The 23,093-nt window shown below is 40.9% G+C and overlaps 1 protein-coding gene across 1 annotated transcript in view; it reads left to right on the top strand.

The window, feature by feature from the left end:
* The window catches only part of LRCH1 (leucine rich repeats and calponin homology domain containing 1), a 222,358-nt gene that overhangs the window by 105,338 nt on the left and 93,927 nt on the right, over positions 1 to 23,093 (top strand). The window contains exon 2 of the mRNA XM_030565216.1: positions 19,934 to 20,078. Coding sequence (XP_030421076.1) covers positions 19,934 to 20,078 — 145 coding nt within the window. The remainder of the gene's footprint in view (positions 1 to 19,933; positions 20,079 to 23,093) is intronic.

Below are 23,093 nucleotides of genomic sequence, written 5' to 3'. Positions count from 1 at the left end.
AGTGTAACAATAAAAGGGTTTTTAACACAATGAACAGTCTACCCACACCTCCAATTTGCAGCGTAGTTGGGCCTAGTTTATCCTAGATATTCCAATCACTTGGGGATCAATCTACATGCCCAGGAGTCCCTGTCTTTCTCAGCCCTGTTCTTCCAGGGTTGCACTTTTATCCACCCCTAAGTTCTTTGACTTATTTGTCTCTTGAGCATAATTAAACAGGTTTACGCGGCACACTGTGTGTGCATGAGAGAGAGACTTCAAATCAGTGGCTCCTCTATATAGTTTTTCAATTATTGGCAAATGGGAGGCTATCAGAAGTTTTCACTTTCTTGCCTACATGCAGCCTAACTACACCAATGAAAACTGTTAATGTAGGTGCACTTAAACAGGAAAAAGTGCAATTTAAGACAGTTTATATTAATTTGGTAAACTACAGGAGTGAGCAAAACTAATTTAAGTGGGGTTAAGTACTTGTATATTAAGCGTTTGCACACGTGGAATTAAATAAATTTAAACACAATGGTATGTAAAAAAGCCATATGTAAATCAGCCCTAAATGAAAAAAGGAAGCAGAAAAGCAAGGAGGAAAAGAAACCTACTATGGTTAAATCACAAAGTAAAATTTTAAGCCAAAAATGTATCCTCTAAAGTGGAAATCTATCCCAAATAGTGCTTATGGAAAGGAAAGTAAACTCAGGTTGGTAAAATGTAGAATGGAAATTAGGAAAGCGGGAAAGGGAATTTGAAGAGCAAATACCTAAGAACATAGAAATGAATAATAAGAAATTATGTATATCAGAAGCAGGAAACATGACAAAGTCTGTGGGTCCACTAAATAGGGAATAAAGGGAGCGATCAAGGAGGCCCAGGATATTGCTGCAATGCTATAGGTCTAAAATTCCAAGGATTCCAGCTAGTGCGCTTTTTAAAGATAGAGACAATATTGACTGCCTTTCAGTATCTAATTATAATGAAAAACTACATATTTTTATCAGTTCATCCATTTCATTCTTTAATTATTTTAGAACTCTTGATGAATACCATCTGGTCCTTGTTTGTTTGCAATTTAAATTATCTATTTGTTTTAGAATTTTCTCTTTTGGAACTTCAGTGTTCAATAGTTTCTTCATAGTTATTATCTACAAAGAGTAGCTCTGAAGTTGGTATTTCCCCATTATTCTCTGTAATAAACAGATGGAAAGAAATCATTTAGGTAAATTAGCTGATATATAAATGTAAACATAGTTATAAAACACTTGGAAGTGCTTAATATAATAGGCACAAAACAGAAAGCATGACTTCTGTGAAGAAAAAAATGATGCCTTTCCAATCTACTAGAATTCTTGTCAACAAAATAGTGAACAGAGAACAGGTTGATATAATTTATATGGACTTTCAGAAAGCTTTTGAGAGGGTGAGAGAGAGAGGTTTCTTCTGAATTAGAAACTGCTTAAAAGAGGATGCAAACATCAGGAATAAATGGTCAGATTTCAGCACAGGAAGTAGTAGTGAGTTGCCCAAAAACCCAAACTATGCTTGATGGTGTTTGTACTATTAGGAACCCCTGTTTTGATTAGATATTTAAATAATTTTTTAGCCTTGCCTTGTGCAGTAATTTGAGAGCTCTTTCTAATATCATAGCTTACACGTAAATGCTATATGATTAGTTCACTGCTTATATAAATGCAAACTAGTTTTTAGTCATCTTTTTATGGCATTAATCAAATTTGTGTTGATGAACTGTTGCCATTATTTTGTATTGAGTTCAAGAACCTTACTGGAAGGAGAACATGAATAATTTATTACAACTCTGGCATCTGTGGAGATGCCCAAACAGAAAGGGAAGTGATTACAAAAGTAATATTCTGACTTTTCATGTCAATGTAAATTAGCATCAGGTTGCTTTTTCGTAGCTTTGCCAACATGCCTTCAATAGAGAACAAAGTTCAAATATACCTCTGTATTTTTCCTTGTTTATATCTTGTATTTTTTATAGAATATGAAACAATATCCATTGTCACACGTTAATGAAAAAAAGAACCTACTTGGATTTTACTTTGTTGAATGTGAGAAGATATAATAAGGCAGATAATAGCTGATATGAATAGGATTTTGGGCAAGCTTGCAGCTGAGCCAGGCTTGTTTGGAGCAGCAGGAAGACAAGTGAAGCAGCAGCTTTCTTGATTCTCTGTGTAGCCCATGTGAATTACTGATTTTTTTTTTCCTTTTTGGTAAACATTAAGTTTCTAAAACATTCATAATTACCTTGCCATTTGTAACTTTTGGCAAGAATACTTAAATTTAAATATGTATTGAGGCACATTTTATATTGACTAAAATACTAAAGGAAAGGATAATCCTATGGTTAAAGTAGTTGGAGCTAGATATCATTTCTGGCTTTGTTAATTGGCTTGAATTGTGGCACTGGGCAGTTTCTTAGGGTTGCCAACTTTCTAATCACACAAAACCAAACACCCTTGCCCGCTGCCCCGCCCCTGCCCCGAGACCTCACCCCCACTCACTCCATCCTCCTCTTTCTCCATGGATCGCACTCCCCCACCCTCATTCACTTGCACCAGGCTGGGGTAGGGGGCTGGGTGAGGGATCCAGCTGGGAGTGTGGGCTCTGGGGTGGGGCTGGGATTGAGAGGCTTTCAGTGTAGGAGGGGCTCGAGGAAGGAGTTTGGCTGCAGGAGAGGGTTCCGACCTGGGGCAGAGGGTTTGGGGTGCGGGAGGAGGTTCAGGGTGCAGGCTCCAACCAGGCGGCGCTTACCTCAGGCAGCTCCTGGAGGTGGCTGGCATGTCCGGCTCCTAGGCGGAGGGGCCACGGGTCTCTGTGCCCCGGCCTCACCTACAGGCATCGGCCCTGGAGCTCCGATTGGCTGTGGTTACCGGCCAATGGGAGCTGCAGAGCCAGCGCTCGGGGTGAGGTCACTGCACGAAGCCCCTGTGGCCACCCCAGTGCTGGCATGTCCAGCTCCTTCTGGGAGCTGCACGGAGCCAGGGCAGGCAGAGAGCCTGCCTTAGCCCTGCTGCACCGATGACTGGACCTTTAGTGGCCCGGTCAGCAGTGCTGACTGGGGCCACCAGGGTCCTTTTTTCAGTGGGCATTCTGGTTGAAAACCAGATACCTGGCAACCCTACAGTTTCTCCATCCATAAAAAATGCTCTCTTATCTTATGAGAGTATTGAGATGATTTACTTGTTAAAGTTGAAATGTCCCTGGTTGATTATCCATCCATGTCTATTTTTCTCTTCTCATATTAATCCCAGCAGTCAGCGGTGTAGGAAATACTACATAAAAATCTTGTTCATTTATGAATAACTGATGCTGGAAATACCCATGGTTTACACATGCCTTACCAGTATTGTAGTTAGTTATTGTAGTTTAAGGGCAATTGCTTTATATTTCTTGTTTAATCCTTGGACACATGTTTCAGTCCTACTGTAATCTAATTTGTGACATGAGATTAGAAACCGAGAAATTCCTTATGTATCTTAATTTATAAATAAAAAAATAAACACTGCATTTAAAAAACTAAGCAAATGTAAGGTAACATATAGGGGTCTTGAATCTTGAAACGTGGCATTTGTTTTTCACCTTTAAAGCTCTCAGTGGGTTGGGACTTGCTATTTTTGAATATGCTACACTCAATCCTTGCATACAAATAGATCATCAGGGATATTGAAGTTGACAGTTCCCTAGGAGAAGCTTTTGGGAGCTGGAGCAAGGTATTCAGAATAGAAGTCTTTGGAATTCCCTGTCACTGGAGATTAGAATAAACCTGGGTGTTGCTAGCTTTTGTGAGGAATGTAACACGTTTCTTGCCTATGATTTTCTTACCGCAGCAGTGACCACAAGATGATCTAGTGAGGTTTTTCTTGAGGAAGACAAACCACAAAAATAATCCCATTTGTGAAATCATTTTAAAATGAGGATTAAGTGGAAGATCATGTTTGCTTTTGTCAGAGAGACTGCTGCTTATATAGTATATGGTGTGTATATATATATAGTATATGTTGCACTGATTGGTGCAATAGAAATAAGAAGAGAGATGTTGTTTATCCATAGGATAAGCTTCTATCAAATCAGTTGTAACTGTAAATTTGTTATGGTGAGAGATGATTTTCTTTATTTGCCTTCTTTTCCCTCTCTTCCAGTTTCCTACTAGAACATCCCTTTTCTATATTGGAGGCTAAAATCTGCTCCTGAGTTCTGGAAACTTCCTTGCCTGACAGTCTCTGAGAAGACTCCTAATTTGACTGTGTTATTCCAGCAGCAATAGCCACTTCAGGGATGGCAATCACAGTAGTCAGCAAATTTCAGACTGATTTTTCTCATACACAAGGCTCAATGCTAATATTAGTTGCATGTCTTTTTCTTGGTAAAATCCAGTAATGCGTTTGAGCACCCAAACATTCTAGCAGATTTTGAAAGTAGTGTATGTGGTAAATGTGTAAGACAGTGTTGTAGGTGTGGTGTTCTTAGGATAATAGAGAGAGAAGGTGGATGAGGAAATATCTTTTATTGGACAATTTTTATTGAACCGGGAAGTTGGTCCAATAAAAGATTTTATCTTACCCACCTTGTCTCTCGTGAATATGTAAGACAGTGAAGCAAACTCATTGTCCCTGACAACCCGACTGAAAATTAAGACTCCATAAAGTCTGATTCTGAAAAAGGATATAAAATACTTTTTACGTGTTAACACAAAAATAAGCCTTTTCAACAATTTGCACTATAAATCTATTCTGTGTTAATAGGCTTCTTGAATGTGGTAAAATTGTTTCTGATTTAGTTCTATACCTGTGTACAGGCTGGTCCTATTTAGACTGTGGAAAACAATCCACTACGTCTCTAAACTTGTGCTTTTGGCAGCACTGTATGCATTGATGTGACTTTCTGTGACAGGGTCCACCTCACACAAGGCCTAAAGAGGTAAATTAGGCCAATTAACCTATGGGCTACACCTGGAAGAAAGACAGGAAGTACTAAGGTAGGGTTGCCACCCGTCTGAGTTTTACCTGGACATCCTGTGTTTTGGCTTTAGTGTCCGGGTGCCGTTTATGGTTGCTAGGTGCCCGATTTTCAGGCACCTGAACCAAAAGCCTGGTTACTGAGGAGTGGCAGGAGTTGCCATGTCATTAACCTGTGCCAGACTCTGCTTATCAGGGGCCGTCTCCTGCTACAGGTAGACTCCTTGAGACGATCCAGTGAATGATGGGGAGAGGGAGCTATGGGATGGAGAAAGAGTTGGCCCCGGGACCTTGAGGAAGAAGTAGAGAAGGGAGTGGGGCCTCGAGCAAAGAGTTGGAGAAGGGGCAGGGCTTTGGGGGAACAGGCAGGGAAGGGGTTGGGGTCTCAAGGGGTCCAGCTACCAGCAATTAGAGAGATGGCAACTCTATGCTAAGCCTAATTGCTGATGAAGTCCAGCTGGGGGGGAGCTAGGCTAGGTTTATAAAGACAGGAAATTGGTCCCAGAAAGGGGGAAATAGTCTGTGGTTACTCTCCAGGAGAAGGGAGGTATGTTTGGGGTCTCCAGTGCCAAGTAGCCTACAGTTACGCCCTGGAGGAAGAAGTTTGGGCTGGTAAACCTAGAGAGGGTAGGAGCCAGAAGGTAGCGCTGAGAAATAGGAAGGAGTCCAGAAGTGCAACCTGGCCTGGGGAAAGCAGGCCACCATTGCTAGAGAGAGGTCCCCTGACTAGAACCTGGAGTAGAGAGCGGGCCTGTGTTCTCTTACCAATCCCAGGAGTAGTGGCATAGCCAGGGCTGTGAAAGGAAGACTGCTGTTTTTGTATGGAGGGACTTTGATACCCTGGAAGGGGAGTACTATAGTGACCTGGCTGGAGGGCTGAGTCACAAGAAGGAGAACCCTGAGTCCCGGCGAAAGATAGAGACCACAGGATGAGGAATTGACAGAGGGAGGCATCAAACCTGGAATCAGCTAACTCCCGAGCAAGCTGGAGAAGGCACTCCAGCGGCGAGTGGACCCTGTGATACGTTTTTAGGAATTTTTTTTTTTTTTTTTTTTTTTACTGACCCCTGAATGCTACAATTTCATAATATAAAGCATTTATGGTAGAATTTAAATAGAGCTGTCTGTCTTAAGGTTTTATTCTGGTACTCATCACTGTAATATCTGAGCATTCTTATGTTGAAATAAATAGCAGTAATATAGTCCATCAAGGTTTTGGATCTACTTCCTTCCCAAGGTAAAAATGTCATTTGGGCTATTGATTTATTTGTTGTTTGAGTTAGTTGATTTTTTTGTTACAGGCTTTTATTTTTAATTTTTGGGAGCGTGAGGAGTATACCTTTCTCCTTTTCTGAGATTTCAACTGCTATGTATGCATGATGGCTAAAACATCAGGAATAATTTGAAAAATTATATGGCCTGTAACAAAAGAAACACAGTGCTTGTTAAAAACTTGCACCACAGATGATAAAGTTTTCATCTGAGTTATTTATGACATTCCACAGATTTGCTTTCTTTATTGTAAAATAGCTCATTTTATATCAATTTTTAACTCTTTTCCCTCTGGCTAATATAAGATGGAGGAAAATTCCCAGGACTTCTGATGATCAATTTTCTATGATTTAAGACATTGTAAACTCCTAATATACGTTGTAAATAAATTCAAAACTTATTTGTGTTTAAAAAAAAAAAACTGTTTGCAATTGTACAAGTCACTGTTCCCATAGTGGGACTTACTATATATATCGCTATCACCAGAATGTCTTTATTAGTCCCATCTTGGCTGAATGCAAATTTTAAGACTTCAAGCGTAAGTAGATTCATAGCCAATTTACTCTTCATTCCTACTATGTTGAACGGAAAGAGGAAAATTGAGCAAGTTTTTTTTCCCGAAAAATTTGTCTGCAGAATTATATATGGTTTCATACACTGTATTGCAGACTGCCGATCTCTGCCTATTTGAGTATTTTGTTATGTTGCCACTTGTAACTGTAGCAACTGAACAACTTGTGAAAATTAATTTAAAAAAAATTCCTTTGCATCAGGTGGGAGCAAATTCTTGACTAGAACCATTCCATAGTCCTTGACAGCTCCTATGAAAATCCTACCTTGTGCTAAGTAGTCTCAGCAGTATCCCCTTTAGTCAACAGTTTAATTGCTCCCATGAAATATAATTTGTGGGATATCAGTGTCATGGAGGAAGTATGTCTCTCATGTAGCTAAAGCCAGTCCTTTTGAATATCAGGACGAGAAACCTGGAATTGGACCATGTATTCACTAAGGAGCAAGTGGAGGTCTTAGTCTTTCTTGTGGTCAGCTTCAACCAGCTCTCCTTCCGGGGCTGGTTTCAATGGTGCATTCAAAGCGTGGAGATGTTTTGATATAAGAGATGTAAAGCTGGATATTGTTTACATGTATTGTGGGCACTTCAGCCTGTGTTCTCATTACCTGCCTCAACATCTTAATAAAAGTGTTGAATAGGATGGGGCAGAAGTTTGAGCTTTGTGGGCCTCTACAGTTGATGGTTTGAAGATAGGAAATTACCCATAATGACCCACTGAGTTCAGTCTGAGAGGATACTCTCAGTGCTTTAACTTGCTACAACAGCTAACTAACCCAACACTGGAGCAGTACATCTGTTTATCCTGGGGAAATTCTGCCCTAAAAAATTCTGTAAAAAAAAATTAAAAATTCTGCACACAATATTTTCAAATTCTGCAAAATTCTATATATTTTACTTGTCAAAATAATACAATATAATCACACCAGTTCAATTACTTTTGGTCATTATTTCAAAATACCTGTCAGCAAGTATGTCTGTAAAAAAAAACAGACAACAAAAAATATTCCGGAAAAGTTTTTTGACAAATAGATTCCTTACTAGGCATATTAATAGAGAATGCAGAAGCAGTGCAAAGGCTTGGGGGAGTCAGGGGTAACAGAGGAGCTGAGGGAGAGGGAAGTAAATTGCTGGGAAGGCGCCTGGGTGTAAACTTGGAGGGTTGTTGGGTATGGGTGGGAAAGGTATGGAATAGGTTTTTTTGGAGGGTGGGGAGGAATTGTTAGGTAACTTACTCCAGGCCTCTCCCATTCAGTCAGGCACATCTGCCTCATCCTCATGTGTCCTTGTACCTCCTGTCCACATGTGTCCTTACACCCCCACTCAGACACCCACTCCCCCCCTCCATGTGGCCCTGCAGGCCCTCTCCCTGTTCCCATGTGTCTCTGTTCCCCCACTCAGCCACCTCCCCGTCCCCATGTGGCCCTGCACCTCCCTCCCCCTCTGTGGCCTGTCCTCCCCCAGTAGCCGTTATGAGCCCCTTTCTGAACCCCCAGCAGTCCCACGCTGTCTGTCTCCCTGTATTCCTATCTCTTGACTTGACCCAACGGGCACTGTGAAGAAGGCAGGTTCCTTCTCTTCCCTAGCTGGCTGGGAGCTGCTGCTCTGTTCTATCGCCATAGCACCCTCTGATGGGCAAAGGCAGAACTTCAATAACTTTCCGGCAGAAGCTTTTTTCTGCACAAAAATTAAAAATATGCATGGTTCATTAATTATGCACATGCACTGTGGTGCAGCATTCCCCCAGGAGTGATCTGTTAATCCCTTTATCAAAATTAATTTCTTACTAAGGAATGTGAAAGTTAAGAGGTCCTCTCATGCCTTCCCTGTGGGAAAAATGTCTGACAGTCAGTAAACTCGGTGAGTTTCATATCACAAATTTCTAAAGATCATCAAATGGCAGGGTGCGTGATCTCCTAGTCTACTGATTCCTAAATATCTAAAAGAGGAAATCACATGGTTCTAAAGGGCATTTCTATGAAGGCCCTGTGTTTCCACAACAGTTGCTACCCATGTTTTTTATGTCAACATAGCTCCCTCAGGAACCATGCTTCCATGGGTTCTCTACCACCAGTTGCTCCAAACCATCTTACACTCATTCCTCTTGAGGAGGGAAGATAATGTGTAACATGCTAATATCTATGCTGCAGATTTCTCGCAGGCGTATTTCTTTCCACCCAGCCAACCTAGACTTGTGTAGTAGTTCTTTTGGGCAGCGGGGCTTCCACGGGCTCCCAGAGAATGGCTATATGGAGCATGCCATATAGCCACTCTCTCAGTACCTTTAGTACCATCAGGGGCTTTTATGATGACCCGCCCCACCATTCTGTTTTTGTTACCCTTCACTTCACAGAAGAAGGGAGCAATAGTACCTTAGTGATGTATGTTCAAACCAAATGCTTCCACTTGCTTAAATATTTGGCCTTTATCCAGGCGTCATAGGCCATCATGTTATTCATAATAATATTATTGCTGCATGCTTTGATTTTTGGGTGTAGTGTACTGCCTGAGAGGAAGTGTAGATTATACATCTGTTGTACTTGCTTTGGCAATTCTTGTTCGGGGTTACAGGGCAGTATGCAGTAGAAAAGCAGCATGTTTAGCAGTTTTTAAAGTTTGATGAAATGAAGTATGGCACATGAGGTGGGTTTTAAGGTCAGGAAATGGAAGTGTGTAGAACAGTATATCAAGATGTTGGTAAAACATAAAGTTTTAGAATGTGCCAATTGTCTTAAATAGCTAGGGAATACCTCAATAGTGAATTTAAGTTCTCTAGCTATATTATCTAAGGCAATATTGGAAAACTTTTCAGCATGGCCACTGTACAGCAAAACTTTCTCTAGGATTGTTATCTTAACAGAATTCAGTATATTAATTTGTTGCTTTAATAGTTATAAATATATGTATGTATATTGTATGAAATAATAGGTTCACAAAATGAGTTCTGTGTAGTTGAGTTTGACTTTGCATATGTTTTTAGCCCTTCTTCTGCCCTATCCCTCACTTCTTTAAAAACAAGTTGCATTGTTATATATTAGTGAATGGTGGTGTAACATACTAGTCTAGTGTGTGAGATCAGGACTCCCTCTAGCGGCTGGCTCTAGTGACTGATTATGCAGTCTGCACTTTTCAGAGCTCACTTTTCTTTTTTCTGAAGTGGAAGAGGCCTGTGGTTTTGGTGTTGAGGGTTCTGAGTTAGATCCCTGCGGGTCACTGTTGTGGTTTGTTACATTGGTGAGTGGTAAATTAGGTTCATCAATATGAAGCCGAGCTTCACTGGGAAATTAGTATTAAGCTGTCCGAATATCACCTGTTAACTTAATCAGTCACCCTGGCCATCCACACAACAGGATGTTGGATGGCGGCAGATGGAACAAGGAGGAGTGAAAGAGCTCATTTTCTGTTTCCAGGGCCAGAGAGTACTGAGTTGTTAACATGCTAGTTCACAACATTATTGAGGGAAGGATGTGAAAATTAGGGTTGTCAAATGATTAAAAAACGAATCGTGATTAATTATGAGGTTAAGTCATGATTTATCCCAGTTTTAATCGCACTGTTAATAATAGAATATCATTTATTTAAATATTTTGGGATGTTTTCTCCATTTTCAAATATTGATTTCAATTATTACACAGAGTGCAAAGTGTACAGTGCTCACCTTATATTATTATATTTTATTACAAATATTTTCATTTGTGTGTGTATCGGAGGTGGGTATGCATTGCGGGAGCACTGTCTCTTTAAGCAGAGCACTCAGGAATGGAACATTTTTCAGCCAGTGGCAGCTGCTGTCTGCAGCACTCACTCCTGACCCAGCAACAGACAGGGTCCCACTGTTCCCCAACCCCAGCTCAGCAGTGACTGGGTACACTAGACGGGGACACCCCAACAGCAGCCCCTCTGCCCCTGCTATGCACAGCAGACAGGAGGCAGGCTTCTGGTCTGGAGCAGCTTACCCAGGGGTAGCTCCATAGGGGAAGAGGCGGAAGCAGCAGTGGAGCAGGTAGTTGAGAGGAGGCATATTCCTACCCTGGAGGCACCTCTAAGACAGGCCCTGTCCACTGGGGAGGAGAGGGTGCAGGCAGTGGGGGTTCCTCTCTCCCCCCAGAAGGTGTTTTACTGGCTCTCCCAAATCGCCTGCAGTCTCTTGTCCCTGCTGTCTCCTGCTCATTGCCGCAGCCAATGCCTCCTTTCCCACCCGGCCAGCGCCACGTCCCATCTCCAGAGGCGTGTAATTAATGGTTGTTTTGTTTTTTTTAAAAAAAAGCATTCATTTGTTTTGAGTTAATCACATTTTGTTACCTTATTTTGGAGATTTAGCATTTTAATTTAATTTTAAATTAAGCTTCTTAATCATTTTAAAAATCTTATTTACTTTACATACAACAATAGTTTATATATTATAGACTTACAGAAAGATACCTTCTAAAAACGTTAAAATGTATTACTGGCACGTGAAACCTTAAATTAGAGTGCATAAATGAAGACTCAGCACACCACTTCTGAAAGGTTGCCGACCCCTGGTTTACAGTTTGGTTCAATGGCTCTCAGCACCCTCACTATAAAAATTGTTCCAGCAACCCTAACTACATGTATGGTCTTGGTAGCTATTAAATACACTTCTTTACTTTGGCAGCCATTGAATGAACCACAAATCATGGAACAATTTGTGTTTATTTTTCACCTTTTGACATCCTGTGCCCTGTAATCCTTGTAATATTCCAGTTGATTGCGCACAGCTGCCTCTTGCTCCCCCTCCCATTAGTGAAAACTTGGATCCAGTAACTTTCTTTTTATTTTCACCCATCTGGAGACTTATTTGTCTAGCTGCTTTCTGGACTTCCACTAGCTAAGGAGTCCAGATGACCTTCAGATCACTGAGTGAGGGGTGTTCTGAGGGTAGTGATATTTGGAAGCAAGTGGGGTTTGGGAGTTGTAGACATAGAAGTGGTTTCTGAAATGGTTCCTTTTTTCATTTCTTATACAGAAAAGCTGTTTTTGGAAATGGAGTGTTTAAAATTTTAAAGTGTACATTTTAAACCTTTTTTTTGCAGACGTTTTCTGAAAAGTTTGTCAACTGTGGCATGAACAAAAAGACAAGCGTGCTATAACATTTTTATTGACATTTATTTGAGGTGCCATGCAAATTCACTTGAGGCTGAGCCACTAATGGGTCCTGGAATCCTCTATTTAAGCCAGAATCTTTTGTTCCTATCCAAGAAAAACTCTAACAACAGAACACATCATCATGGAATCTACATTTATAGATTACCCAAAGGATATAATAATAAAATAAACTGGTAGCACAGTACCACTAAATATAAAAGTAATTAAGCACTTTGCAAGAGTTTCTACACAGCCATAGATATTAAAACCTGTGTATTTGTTTATTGAGGTAGAGTGTTTTACTTGTACATATTATTTCTGTGTTCTTCTCACCATCAGCTTTAAGAGATGGGATTTTTTAATTTTCACATGGAAAATTTCCAAGGACAGGGAATGGAGGACCTGGTTTTTTATTGTATCAGACTGGTACATATATAACAGAGCAGCACTCCTTAAATATTCCATTGTGCTGACACAGTGACCAGACACAACTCTAAATTAGTGGATCCCTTCATCTAGTGACAAGACTCTCTGCATCCTATACACAGTTGGGGCTAAAAAGGACTTGTATTCAGTAGGCAGGAGCTGTGCCTAATGAATCAATGGACATCTTTTTTGTCTACATGCATAAGTTTGCTAAACTACTTTCATGTGACAGTTGCTTTTGCTTGCCCATCTTGGGACTTGAACCTGGGTTCCAAGTCATGGGTGTTGGCAGCTGGGCCTGCTGACAGCAGTAACATTTACATCATTATTTCCTGTCAGTGTATGCTCGTTTGAGGTAAACAACAATAAAAACCATGCACCTTAACAATTAAGCAAATATACAGTTACATGATGATGACCACCCAGCAGCATGAAATTATCATGTGCAGATGTGAAACTTATTAGCTAATAAGTCCAAGTAACAATAAAGTTCCTTTCACTCTTGCAGAAACCTATATATCGTCAACGTTCCCCAAAACCCTGCCTAGTTTTGTTTGTAGGCATGCAACCCAAGAAGACAGAATGTTAGTAATTAAATACAGCTGTCAGCTGAGCAGCACACTTCATCTCAAGAGAAGGACTTTCAGAATTTGTGCTGACAAGTTGAATTGCAATTGCAACTGTTAACAGATATTTCCTGAAGAAAGTCTGTAGGTTTAATACACTTATTCTGTGCTTTCTCCTTTTTACCGTGTATGTGTATACACTCACATATGTCATTTAGTCCTTTCTTTTGTTTTGTGTTGTGGCCATGGTTCATTTAGGTGACAATAAAAGACATAAAAACACCAAAATGTTGAATGACCTTACCCTTCAGTTGTGATAACAGAAGGGTATAACGAATTATTTCACTTCCTCTGTTGCATACAGGGCCGGCGCTTCCATTTAGGCTGCCTAGGCAATCGCCTAGGGCACCAGGATTATTGGGGGGCGGCATTTTGCTGCGGGGGGGGGGGGGAGCGGCAGGCGGCTCCGGTGGACCTGCCGCAATCATGCCTGTGGAGGCTTCCCTGGTCCCGTGGCTCCAGTGGAGCTGCCGCAGGCATTCCTGTGGATGGTCCGCTGCTCCCGCGGCTCCAGTGGACCCTCCGCAGGCACGCCTGTGGCAGCTCCACCAGAGCCGCAGACTGGTGGATCCTCCGCAGGCACGACTGCGGCAGGTCCACCGGAGCCGCGGGACTGCGAAATGGCTGTTCACCTAGGGCGCTAAAAACACTAGCGCTGGTCCTGGTTGTATACATAATTCACTGTATACCTAATTATCCCAAGTACAACAGGAAGGCTTTTGTTTTAATTCTGTTGTCATCTGTGTTAGTATGAAGAATATTTCTTAGATTAATCCTTGTTTTTGGGAACTTTAACTTAGTTAAATCCATATAGAAAATAACATTAATCAAAAGGTTAATTTCACTCTTAAGACAAAGTCTGAAATGTGTGGTAAGAATTTATTACTATTTACTAGAGTTATGTTTAGCTTATGGACTAATGAAAATATATTAAAAGAAGACAGTTACCTGCTCTATACTAGCAAGTTAGTTTCATAACCACCTTAATGAAATCTAGGTTAATTTTCTTTGACTGTCATGATTTTTTTTAACAAATATTAATTACAATTGAGCAGCATACATGATTAAATAGCCTCAAATAATCTGTTAACTTGTCAACATCCATGTCTAACACGGCTAAAACTAATATAAATTAAGTGTATATAAATTAAAATGAATTCTTAATGCAGTGATGCTCAGACCTCAGTGGTTCAGGAGCCAAATTAGGGATCAACATTACCAAAAAGAGCCACAGTAGTGTGAATTCATTGTTTCATTTATGATAGTACTATTCATATTTAAACAGTATGACAGAAAATATTTAGTTCATATATCTATACAATTCTCACAGCAGATAAATTAAAAACTTGATAACTTCATTGGTTAATAACACAGCAAAAGCATCCTGATTGGTTGTTAATTAAATCACACAGTATTTTAATATTATGTGCTGCAGAGAGCCGCAGGAGACATGTTAAAGAGCCACTTGCAGCTCATGAACCACAATCTGAGTATCACTGTCTTAATATCTAATTACACAGCCAGGGTACAATGGTTGAGTCTAAAATGTTGATCTACTTAAGTTGTTATAACTTTCTGTGGACTGTCCTCCAAATTTGAAATATTTGGTTTTCCTACCTGTTGTCATGAAAGATGCTGATGAACAGATAAGTAAACAAGCGAAAGAGGCTCTTTTGTTACATCTGTTTCATATGCAAATCTGTGATAAAGAGAATAGTGGATGGAGGGGGAGAATTTTTATTCATACTTCTCTAATGGTTCTTTGTCACTCTTAAAGTAGTTGTATCTTGTCGTATAACTATGCACAAAAGTCTTTTCAAAATAAAAAACAGTATTTCTTGCCTGTCAGATTTTTGTTCTTTTATTGGCACAAGGTGTGGATAATCACATTTCTAAATAGTGACCGAGCCTTGAATGACTTACCCCAGGCCATCCCGAGCTAGTACAAGTTGCAGTGTTATACCACATCACCACTTACTTTGTGTTTGCTACATTTTCTTTAGAAAGATTATTGTACAGATTTTGTTTTTCTTATTATATACTTCATTTGTTCCACTTTATCACTAAATTTGGTTTGCTCTAGTAACCATGAGTTACATGCTCTGATTCTGCTACATGACATTTGAAGAGCAGTTTATTATGCAAGTAATCCCATTGATTTTCATGGTTGCAGAAATAAAGAAGTTATGTAATGGTTGTCATGACTACATAATGTAGATAATCTAAATACATTTTAACAAATGCATTATTTGGTGGGTCTAAATTGTGGCAGGAAATTTCATTTTAAAATATACTTTAATGGGTAGTTTCCTTATCAGTAAGAGAGTTTCTTCTGGCTAAATTATGTCCTCAATGATGCTTGTGGTGCTGATACATTCCATGTATTAAAATATTAATAGTATAATGTTATGCATATCAATGATTTAAGGCCTGAATTGGAGACATGTCAAGTTGTGTGAGCCCTCTCACAAAGGAGTTTTTGGTCTTGTAGCAGCTAGATAGTCAAGCTGACCATGAACAGCTGCTGAGTTTTGACAACTAACTTTTCTATTACATGATTTGCTCAGTAATTCATATTATATATATCTTTGTCCCCCGGCATTCCATGATTCTGCAGTCACATAATTAGCCATGAAATTTAGTCTTTGCTTTAGAGTTGTTCATTAGAATGTTGGCTTTAATTAAAATAAAATGTGTAGCCCTTATGGTTGTGGCGATCACCTTGAACATGTGGAGAGACTGTAAACAGATGCTGTTACACCTCTTTGAAAGTGCAGTGGCTGAACTGCTACATTCATCTTACACAGAGGCTTGAAGATTCCACAATTCTGTGGCTGCAAGACTTGGCTGTTTTCTAAGATGCACAATTCTGTTATTTGGAACTGGAATTAGTACTTGGTTTCAACCAGGCACCCATCATTCTGCTTCCTGTCTCCCTGTCTGGCTAGCACATGCTTTCAACTGCCTTTCACTCTCCAGCTTTTCTTACAAGAATAAATTGGATTGCAATGCATGTTCCCTACACTGTTCACTGAGCTGGAGCGCACAGGGTCAGGGAGTCAGACCTATAGTCCAGATTGGAGGCAAGAAGCCTAGGCTGACCCAGTAGGCTGGATGGAGAAGAATGGAACAACTGAGGCCTAGGGACAAGCTGATATAGGATGCGAGCTCCACTGTCCATGGCACATCGAGGGAAGGAGATTTTGTGCTGGGCCACTTGGACAACATTGTTCATGCAATTGTTTAGCACTTAGACCTATAAGTGGGGGGGGGGGGATTAAAAAAAGTGTTACTCCTGGGGGAATTCTGGACAATGCAGAATTTTGCAGAAATTAACATTGTGCACATAGAATTTCCTTTCCACACACAGAAATGAGCTGCAGTGCTGCTAGATGCCACCTTCTGGAGCTGGAAGGGCCCAGCGCGCACATAGAAGACACTGTTGAGGAAGGGGGTGGGAGCTAGAAGGTTCCTGGCAGCTGCATTTCCCAGCATGCCCTGAGGGAAGGAGAGAGTGGCTCAGAGGAAACTCTGCAAGCCTGGACTCAACATCAGGCTGTTTCTCCCTCTGGATCCCTGGCCTCTTGGGGAGAGGAGGATGGATATCTGGGCCAGGGGGGTGGGGGCTGCAGCTGGGCTCAGGGGGAGAGAGGGTGCAGGCATCTGGGCAAAGGGGGGCCCTATGGCTGGGCTCTGGGAGGGGACAAAAAAACAAGAACTAGGTTGTTGTAGGTTTTTTTTTTAAACTCCAGGAATCATTAAGAAAGGGATAGATAATAAAACAGAAAATATTATATTGCCTTTATATGAATTTGTGGTACGCCCTCATCTGGAATACTGCATGCAGATGTAGTCACCCCATCTCAAAAAAAGACATATTGGAATTGGAAAAGGTTCAGAAAAGGTCAAAAAAATGATTAGGGGTATAGAATGGCGTCTGTATGAGAAGAGATTAATAAGACTGGAACTTTTCAGCTTGGAACACAGATGACTAAGGGGGATATGACTGAAGTCTATAAAATCATGACTGGTGTGGAGAAAATAAATAAGGAAGTGTTATTTACTCCTTCTCATAACACACAAACTAAGGGTCAGCAAATTAATAAGCAGCAAGTTTAAAACAAATGAAAGGAAGTATTTTTCACACAATGCAGTTAGTCTGTAGAACTCTTTGCCAGAGAATATTGTGAAGGCCAAGACTAAAACAGGGTTAAAAAAAGAACCAGATAAATTCATGGAGGATAGGCCCATCAATGGCTATTAGCTAGGATGGGCAGGAACGGTGTCCCAAGCCTCTATTTGCCAGAAGCTGGGGATGGGCGACAGGTGATGGATCACTGGATGATTACCTGTTCCGTTCATTCACTCTGGGGCACCTGGCATTGGCCACTGTTGGAAGATAGGATACTGGGCTAGCTGGGCCTTTGTTTGGCCACTCTTATGTTCTACTCCTGGAGAGAATTTTTGTGTGTGTCTGTATTGTTACAGACTTACTTGCTGACAGGTGTTTTGAAATAAATTAGCAAAATGATTGAAACTGGTGTGATTATGCAGTGTTATTTTGACAAGTAAAATTTGCAGAATTTTGCAGAATTTTTACTTTTTTGTCTCAGAATGCCCCCAGGAGTAAAGTGTGCTGAAATTAAACCTAGGAACTGAAGACTGGGACCAGGAACCAGAAGACTGGGTTAATGGGTTGGATAATCAAGTTTCATCTTCTTTAATTGTGAAGAAATAGCTCTACACAAAAGATGATCAGTATGTACCCTAAGAATGTGTTGACAAAATAATAAACTCAATCAGAAGTAAAATCTGGTACTTGGAAGACCTTTGTGGCTACTCGCTTCAGAAATAAGAACTACTTTTCTTGAGGGGTTAAGCACAGTAGGTATTCAGCTGTGTAGGAGGGAGCATATTTGTCATACTATTAGTAGTGAAGCATGAATGCTCTGAAATATGAGCAGCTGCAGTCTTGCTGCTGTTACATTTATGCATCTCATTTTCTGTGAGGTACCAGAATTTGAAGCATATGCTGTTAGCAAGATGTAGGGGAAAAAGTCTATTTGTTCTAGAGTCGGATGGTGAATGTTGGTAGTTTTATCACACTGTTCAGTGAAGAGGGATATCATGTGAAGTGCCGCTCCTTTTTGTTTAACTAACGTGGCTGCATGCATGCATGCATGATTCAGTACTCTATGAACTGGGCACATATCAAATTTTGACATCATTTTGTGTATTTAAAGAGACTGTCAGGTTTGATAGGAATTAAGCTACCTTTATTAAAAATTCCACCTATGTGTTCTTCGTGTGTTCTTAAACAAGAAACAAAACAAAAAAACCTGCTGACCTAATCTATTTTGTTCTTCAGGTTAACAGCAAAGGAGTTGTATAGATAATTGCAATCTAGTTGGACTTCAAATAAATTAACTATAACATTATTTTTATTAATAATTAGAATAGCAGCAAAATTAGAATTGCAGCAATACTATAGGTTTCAGAGTGGTAGCCAAGGGTAGTCTGTATCAGCAAAAACAACGAGGAGTACTTGTGGCACTTAGAGACTAACACATTTATTTGGGCATAAGCTTTCATGGGCTAAAACCCACTTCATCAGATGCATGGAGTGAATATACAGTAGGAAGGTAGATAGATATATATACATACACAGAACATGAAAAGATGGGAGTTGCCTTACCAAGGGTGGGAGGAGGAGTGTCAGTTCTAATGAGACAATACAAACGTACACACACACATAGGAAGACAGTCCTTTCCCAGAAGAGTTAACATCTTTACCTATTGTGTTACAATCATTGCCTAAAAATTAGGAAACATGTAACCTTCCAAACTAAATCTTAAGAGAATGAACTCAAATAGATGACCTGGTTTGTAATGGACATATTTTTGCACCCAAGGTTTGCAAGAAAAATAGAACATTCCTAGTTATTAGCTTCTCAGAAAACTACAATTCTGAGAACATATCTAGTCTAAGATGAGTATTCTTAATATTACCCTAGAGTCTCATCTGTTTCAACTTCACATTTGATGTGTAATGATTGGCACTCTTGTAGTCTGTCATTTACAAACATAGGGCCTAATCTTGCAATCAGATCCATACAGGCAGACCTTTGCATCTGGGCACAACACCACTGACTTCAGTGGAGCTCTGCCTGGGCACAAGGTTCCACCCCTGGGTATGTGCTTGCAGGTTTGGGGCCATAAGGTAGTGAACAATTTGGGGAAATGCTTAGATTTTCCAGAAAGTGAAAAATGGGATGTAAATCTTTGATCTGTATCTTCACAGTATGCCTGTCATTTAGCCATCTTAGTACTTCACAAAACTATGTGGTTAAAGTGAAATTGTTTAAAGTAAGTCTGTCAGATATGGACTTTTGCTTGAGGGATCAGACAGTCCCTTTGTTTACTTACTGTACTGCCTCTTCATTTGTTGTTCTTGGAAATGTTATACATCAGCCCCAGAAAACAAATAATCAAACAAACATTGATTGTGCCTTTAAGTAATATTCATATTGGTTACTATTAAGGAATACATTTCTATAACTATTAGAAAGTGGATAGACTGGTTGATAGCTGCTAATCAGTATTTACACAGCTGGTATTAATCTTTGGCTACATTCTGTTGCTATGAAGTGCAAATTTCAGAAGTTATGCTTTCAAACCTAATAGATATTTTTTCTTAACATCTTGAGTCCAGTGAATAATTATTTTAATTAAATTGAATAACAGGCAATTTAATATTTGATATTTCACATTCAGTATGTAACAGACTTCAATTTCAAGCTTCCAGGGGTTATTAATAATTTTGTTCTGAATTATCAAATATTGATAATTCCCCATTTTATGTCTGTGATGGCAATATTTATTTTAGTAATGAAAAATATCTGTTTAAAGTATATATTTTTGATGTTTCAGAAATGTGCTTTTTCTTTTTCTCTCCTCAGATCTGTCCAAGAATAGATTAACTGAAGTTCCTATGGAGCTGTGCCATTTTGTGTCACTGGAAACACTAAATCTATACCACAATTGTATTAAAATTATTCCAGATGCTATAGTGAATTTACAAATGCTGACTTACTTAAATTTGAGGTAAGTTAACATTATTGCTTTTTCTGTATGTTGTCAATTATGATGTCTCTTTTTCTCGCTATGTTTTCCATGCATCTCTTCGGAAACATCACCGGCTATGTTGCTCATTTTATTGACTTCTATAAGGCAGAAACCAATTGCCAGTAGGATTTTTCTGTCCTCTGTTAATTTTGTATATGACTACATCATAGGCTAAAATAAAAATAAGCTCTTACAGAAGATATGAAGAAGCATTGATTCTCTTTTGGATGATGGTCCCTACACATATTCCATATGTGGGTGTGCAGGTGTGCCTTGTGACTGAGTCTGTAAGCGTTTCTTAGCAGTGTCTGTTGACCTGCACATATGTAGTGCATCCACTCGTGCTCCAAACCGAGGATATAATAGGTAGTACAGGTTGATGCCTCTCCAGTTCCCTCTTATCACCACATGGCCTCAGTCAGAACCCTTGTTGCTTTGTGCTCTTAGTTTTCTATGGGAGTGGTGTACCTTTCATTCAGTGCATATAGTTGTAAATAGGGGTATCTGCATCAACGAGGAGAAGTCAGTGTTGATGCCTACACAGGCAGTCAACTTTATTGGAGTGTGGCTTGACTCTGTCATGCGAAAGGCTTTGTCCTGGAAGACCATCTTCACAATGCTGACAGCCCTCTTCAAAGACGTGCATCACAGACCATGCACCACTGTCCGCCGCTGTCTCTCTCTCCTTGGACGTATGGCAGCATGCACCTACATGACACCACACGCACATCTCCATATGCATTGTTTTCAAACTTGGCTCCTTTCCAGCCAAGATCTCCGGACTGTGCTGGCCTTCCTCAGAGGGTGGTCCAATCTTTCCCAGATTATGATTGATATTCCCTTCGCCGCTCCCACACTACAGGCCACCATCACAGTAGATGCCTCCCTCATGGGGTGGGAAGCCCACTTACACCAGCACACACCTCAGGGTGTGTGGTCACCACAGGAAGCCAGGATGTACATAAATGTGCTGGAACTGTGGGCAGACTGGCTAGCGTGCCAGGCCTTCCTCCCACTCATTCAGGCCCTCCATGTCCAAATGTTCTCCAACAACATTGTGGCAGTAGTATACATCAACAAGTAGCGTAGTGCCAGATCTCCTTCTTTCTGCTACGAGTTGGTCCAGCTTTGGAACTGGGGCTTGAAGAATGATGTGATGCTTCAAACCACACATCTACCTGGCACCTAGAATTCCCTAGCCACCAGGTTCAGCAGGACACTTTATCTCAGTCACAAGTGGGAATTACACGACGGCATGTTCCGGTACTTCTTCGCAAAGTGGGGCACTCCCCAATGGGACCTCTTTGCCAATCACAAGAATTGAAAGCTGCCCTGCAATTGTTCCAGGGGAGCAACAGAGAACAGCTCTCAGAGTGACACTCTCCCGCTCCACTCCTTTCCCTTCCTACGACAGGTGCTATACAAGGTGCTACAAAGCCATCATCAGACTTGTAGCCCCATTCTGGCCCCATCAGTTCTGGTTCACAGACCTCTTCACTCTCCACCTGTACACCACTTTGCTTCTGCACACTCCCTGATTTACTCACACAAGATTGCAGGAATATTCGTCATCCCAGACTGGGCTCTCTTCACCTCACAACCTGATTTTTGGATGGGCGTCAAAGACTGCCCATGCGACAAATCCTTACCCAAAGCAGAGCCTGCTACTGACCTAAATGGAAATGCTTCACAGCATGGGCCCGCTACCCCCATCATTCACTAAACATGGTGTCTATTCCAGTTGTCCTCAACTACTGCCTAGCTCTCAGTTCTATATGAGTGCACCTGGCACCACTTAATGCCTTTCTTGCTCGTGTGGACAGCACCTTGGTCTTTACACACCCCAACACTATTCGCTTCATGAAGGGTTTACTTAACACTTTTCCACCGGTAGTCAAGCCCCCACCCCCGCTGGACCTCAATCTCGTTCTCTCCATACTCACGAAGCCACGCTTTGAATCGCTGGCAACGTGCTCCCTCTCCCACCACTTGATGAAAGTGACATTATTGGTAGCCATTACCTCAGCCAGATGGGTCAGTAAACTAGCGGCCATGATCGCGGACCCCACCTACCTGATATTCCACAGAGACAAAGTGTCCTTATGGTTCCAACCTAAATTCCTCCCAAAAGTGGTGTCAGAATTTCACTTAAATCAGAGCATCCACCTGCTGGTTTTCCGCTTCAAACCACACACCTTCCCTGCTAACAGAGCTTTTCACTCCTTTGACATCTGCCATGCATTGGCATTCTACCTACGCAGGATATAACCCTTTTGCACATCACCAAAACTATTTGTGGCCATTGCCGAGCAGTCCAAGGGTCAAGCCCTTTCACACCAACGCATCTCCAAATCAGTGTTGGGGTGCATCTGCGAAAGCTACAACCAATCCAACACACCCCCATCTGATAGCATACTCTACGCGAGTACAAGCCACCAGGTCAGCCTTATGAGTGGCAGTGTCCTGGCAAGATATGTGCTATGCTGCAATGTGGCGCACTGTCCACACTTTCATGACGCATTGCGCCATCATGCAAGCAGAAGCTACAGATGCAACCACAGGCGAAACCGTACTGCATACCAAACTTCCACTGGCATCCTTGAACCTACGTCCATGCTGATCACTACCTGTGAGCCACCCATATGTGGAATACACCTAGGGACCATCACTCAAAGAACTGGAGGTTCTTTGAGATGGCTGGTCCTTATCTTTATTCCACTATCTGCCTTCCATCCCCTCTGCTTCGGGCTGGATTCCACAACAGTAAGATTGAAACTAGAGAGATGTCGACCCACAATACCTATTAGCGCCTCGGCTAGGAGTATGAGGGGATGCACTATGCACGTGTGGGTCAACGGGCACTGCTAAGAAACATACTTTTCTCTAATACCTTATTTGCCCCTATTTTACCACTCAGGAGTATTGTGAGGATTTATATCTCTAACTCACACTGAATATATAAAGTGATAAGTATTAATACATTATTTATTTAGC

This window comes from Gopherus evgoodei, chromosome 1 (assembly GCF_007399415.2).
Source record: "Gopherus evgoodei ecotype Sinaloan lineage chromosome 1, rGopEvg1_v1.p, whole genome shotgun sequence".
Classification (NCBI taxonomy): domain Eukaryota; kingdom Metazoa; phylum Chordata; order Testudines; family Testudinidae; genus Gopherus; species Gopherus evgoodei.
The sequence above is the reverse complement of the archived record's forward strand: the minus strand, read 5'-3'. Positions and strand labels throughout refer to the sequence as shown.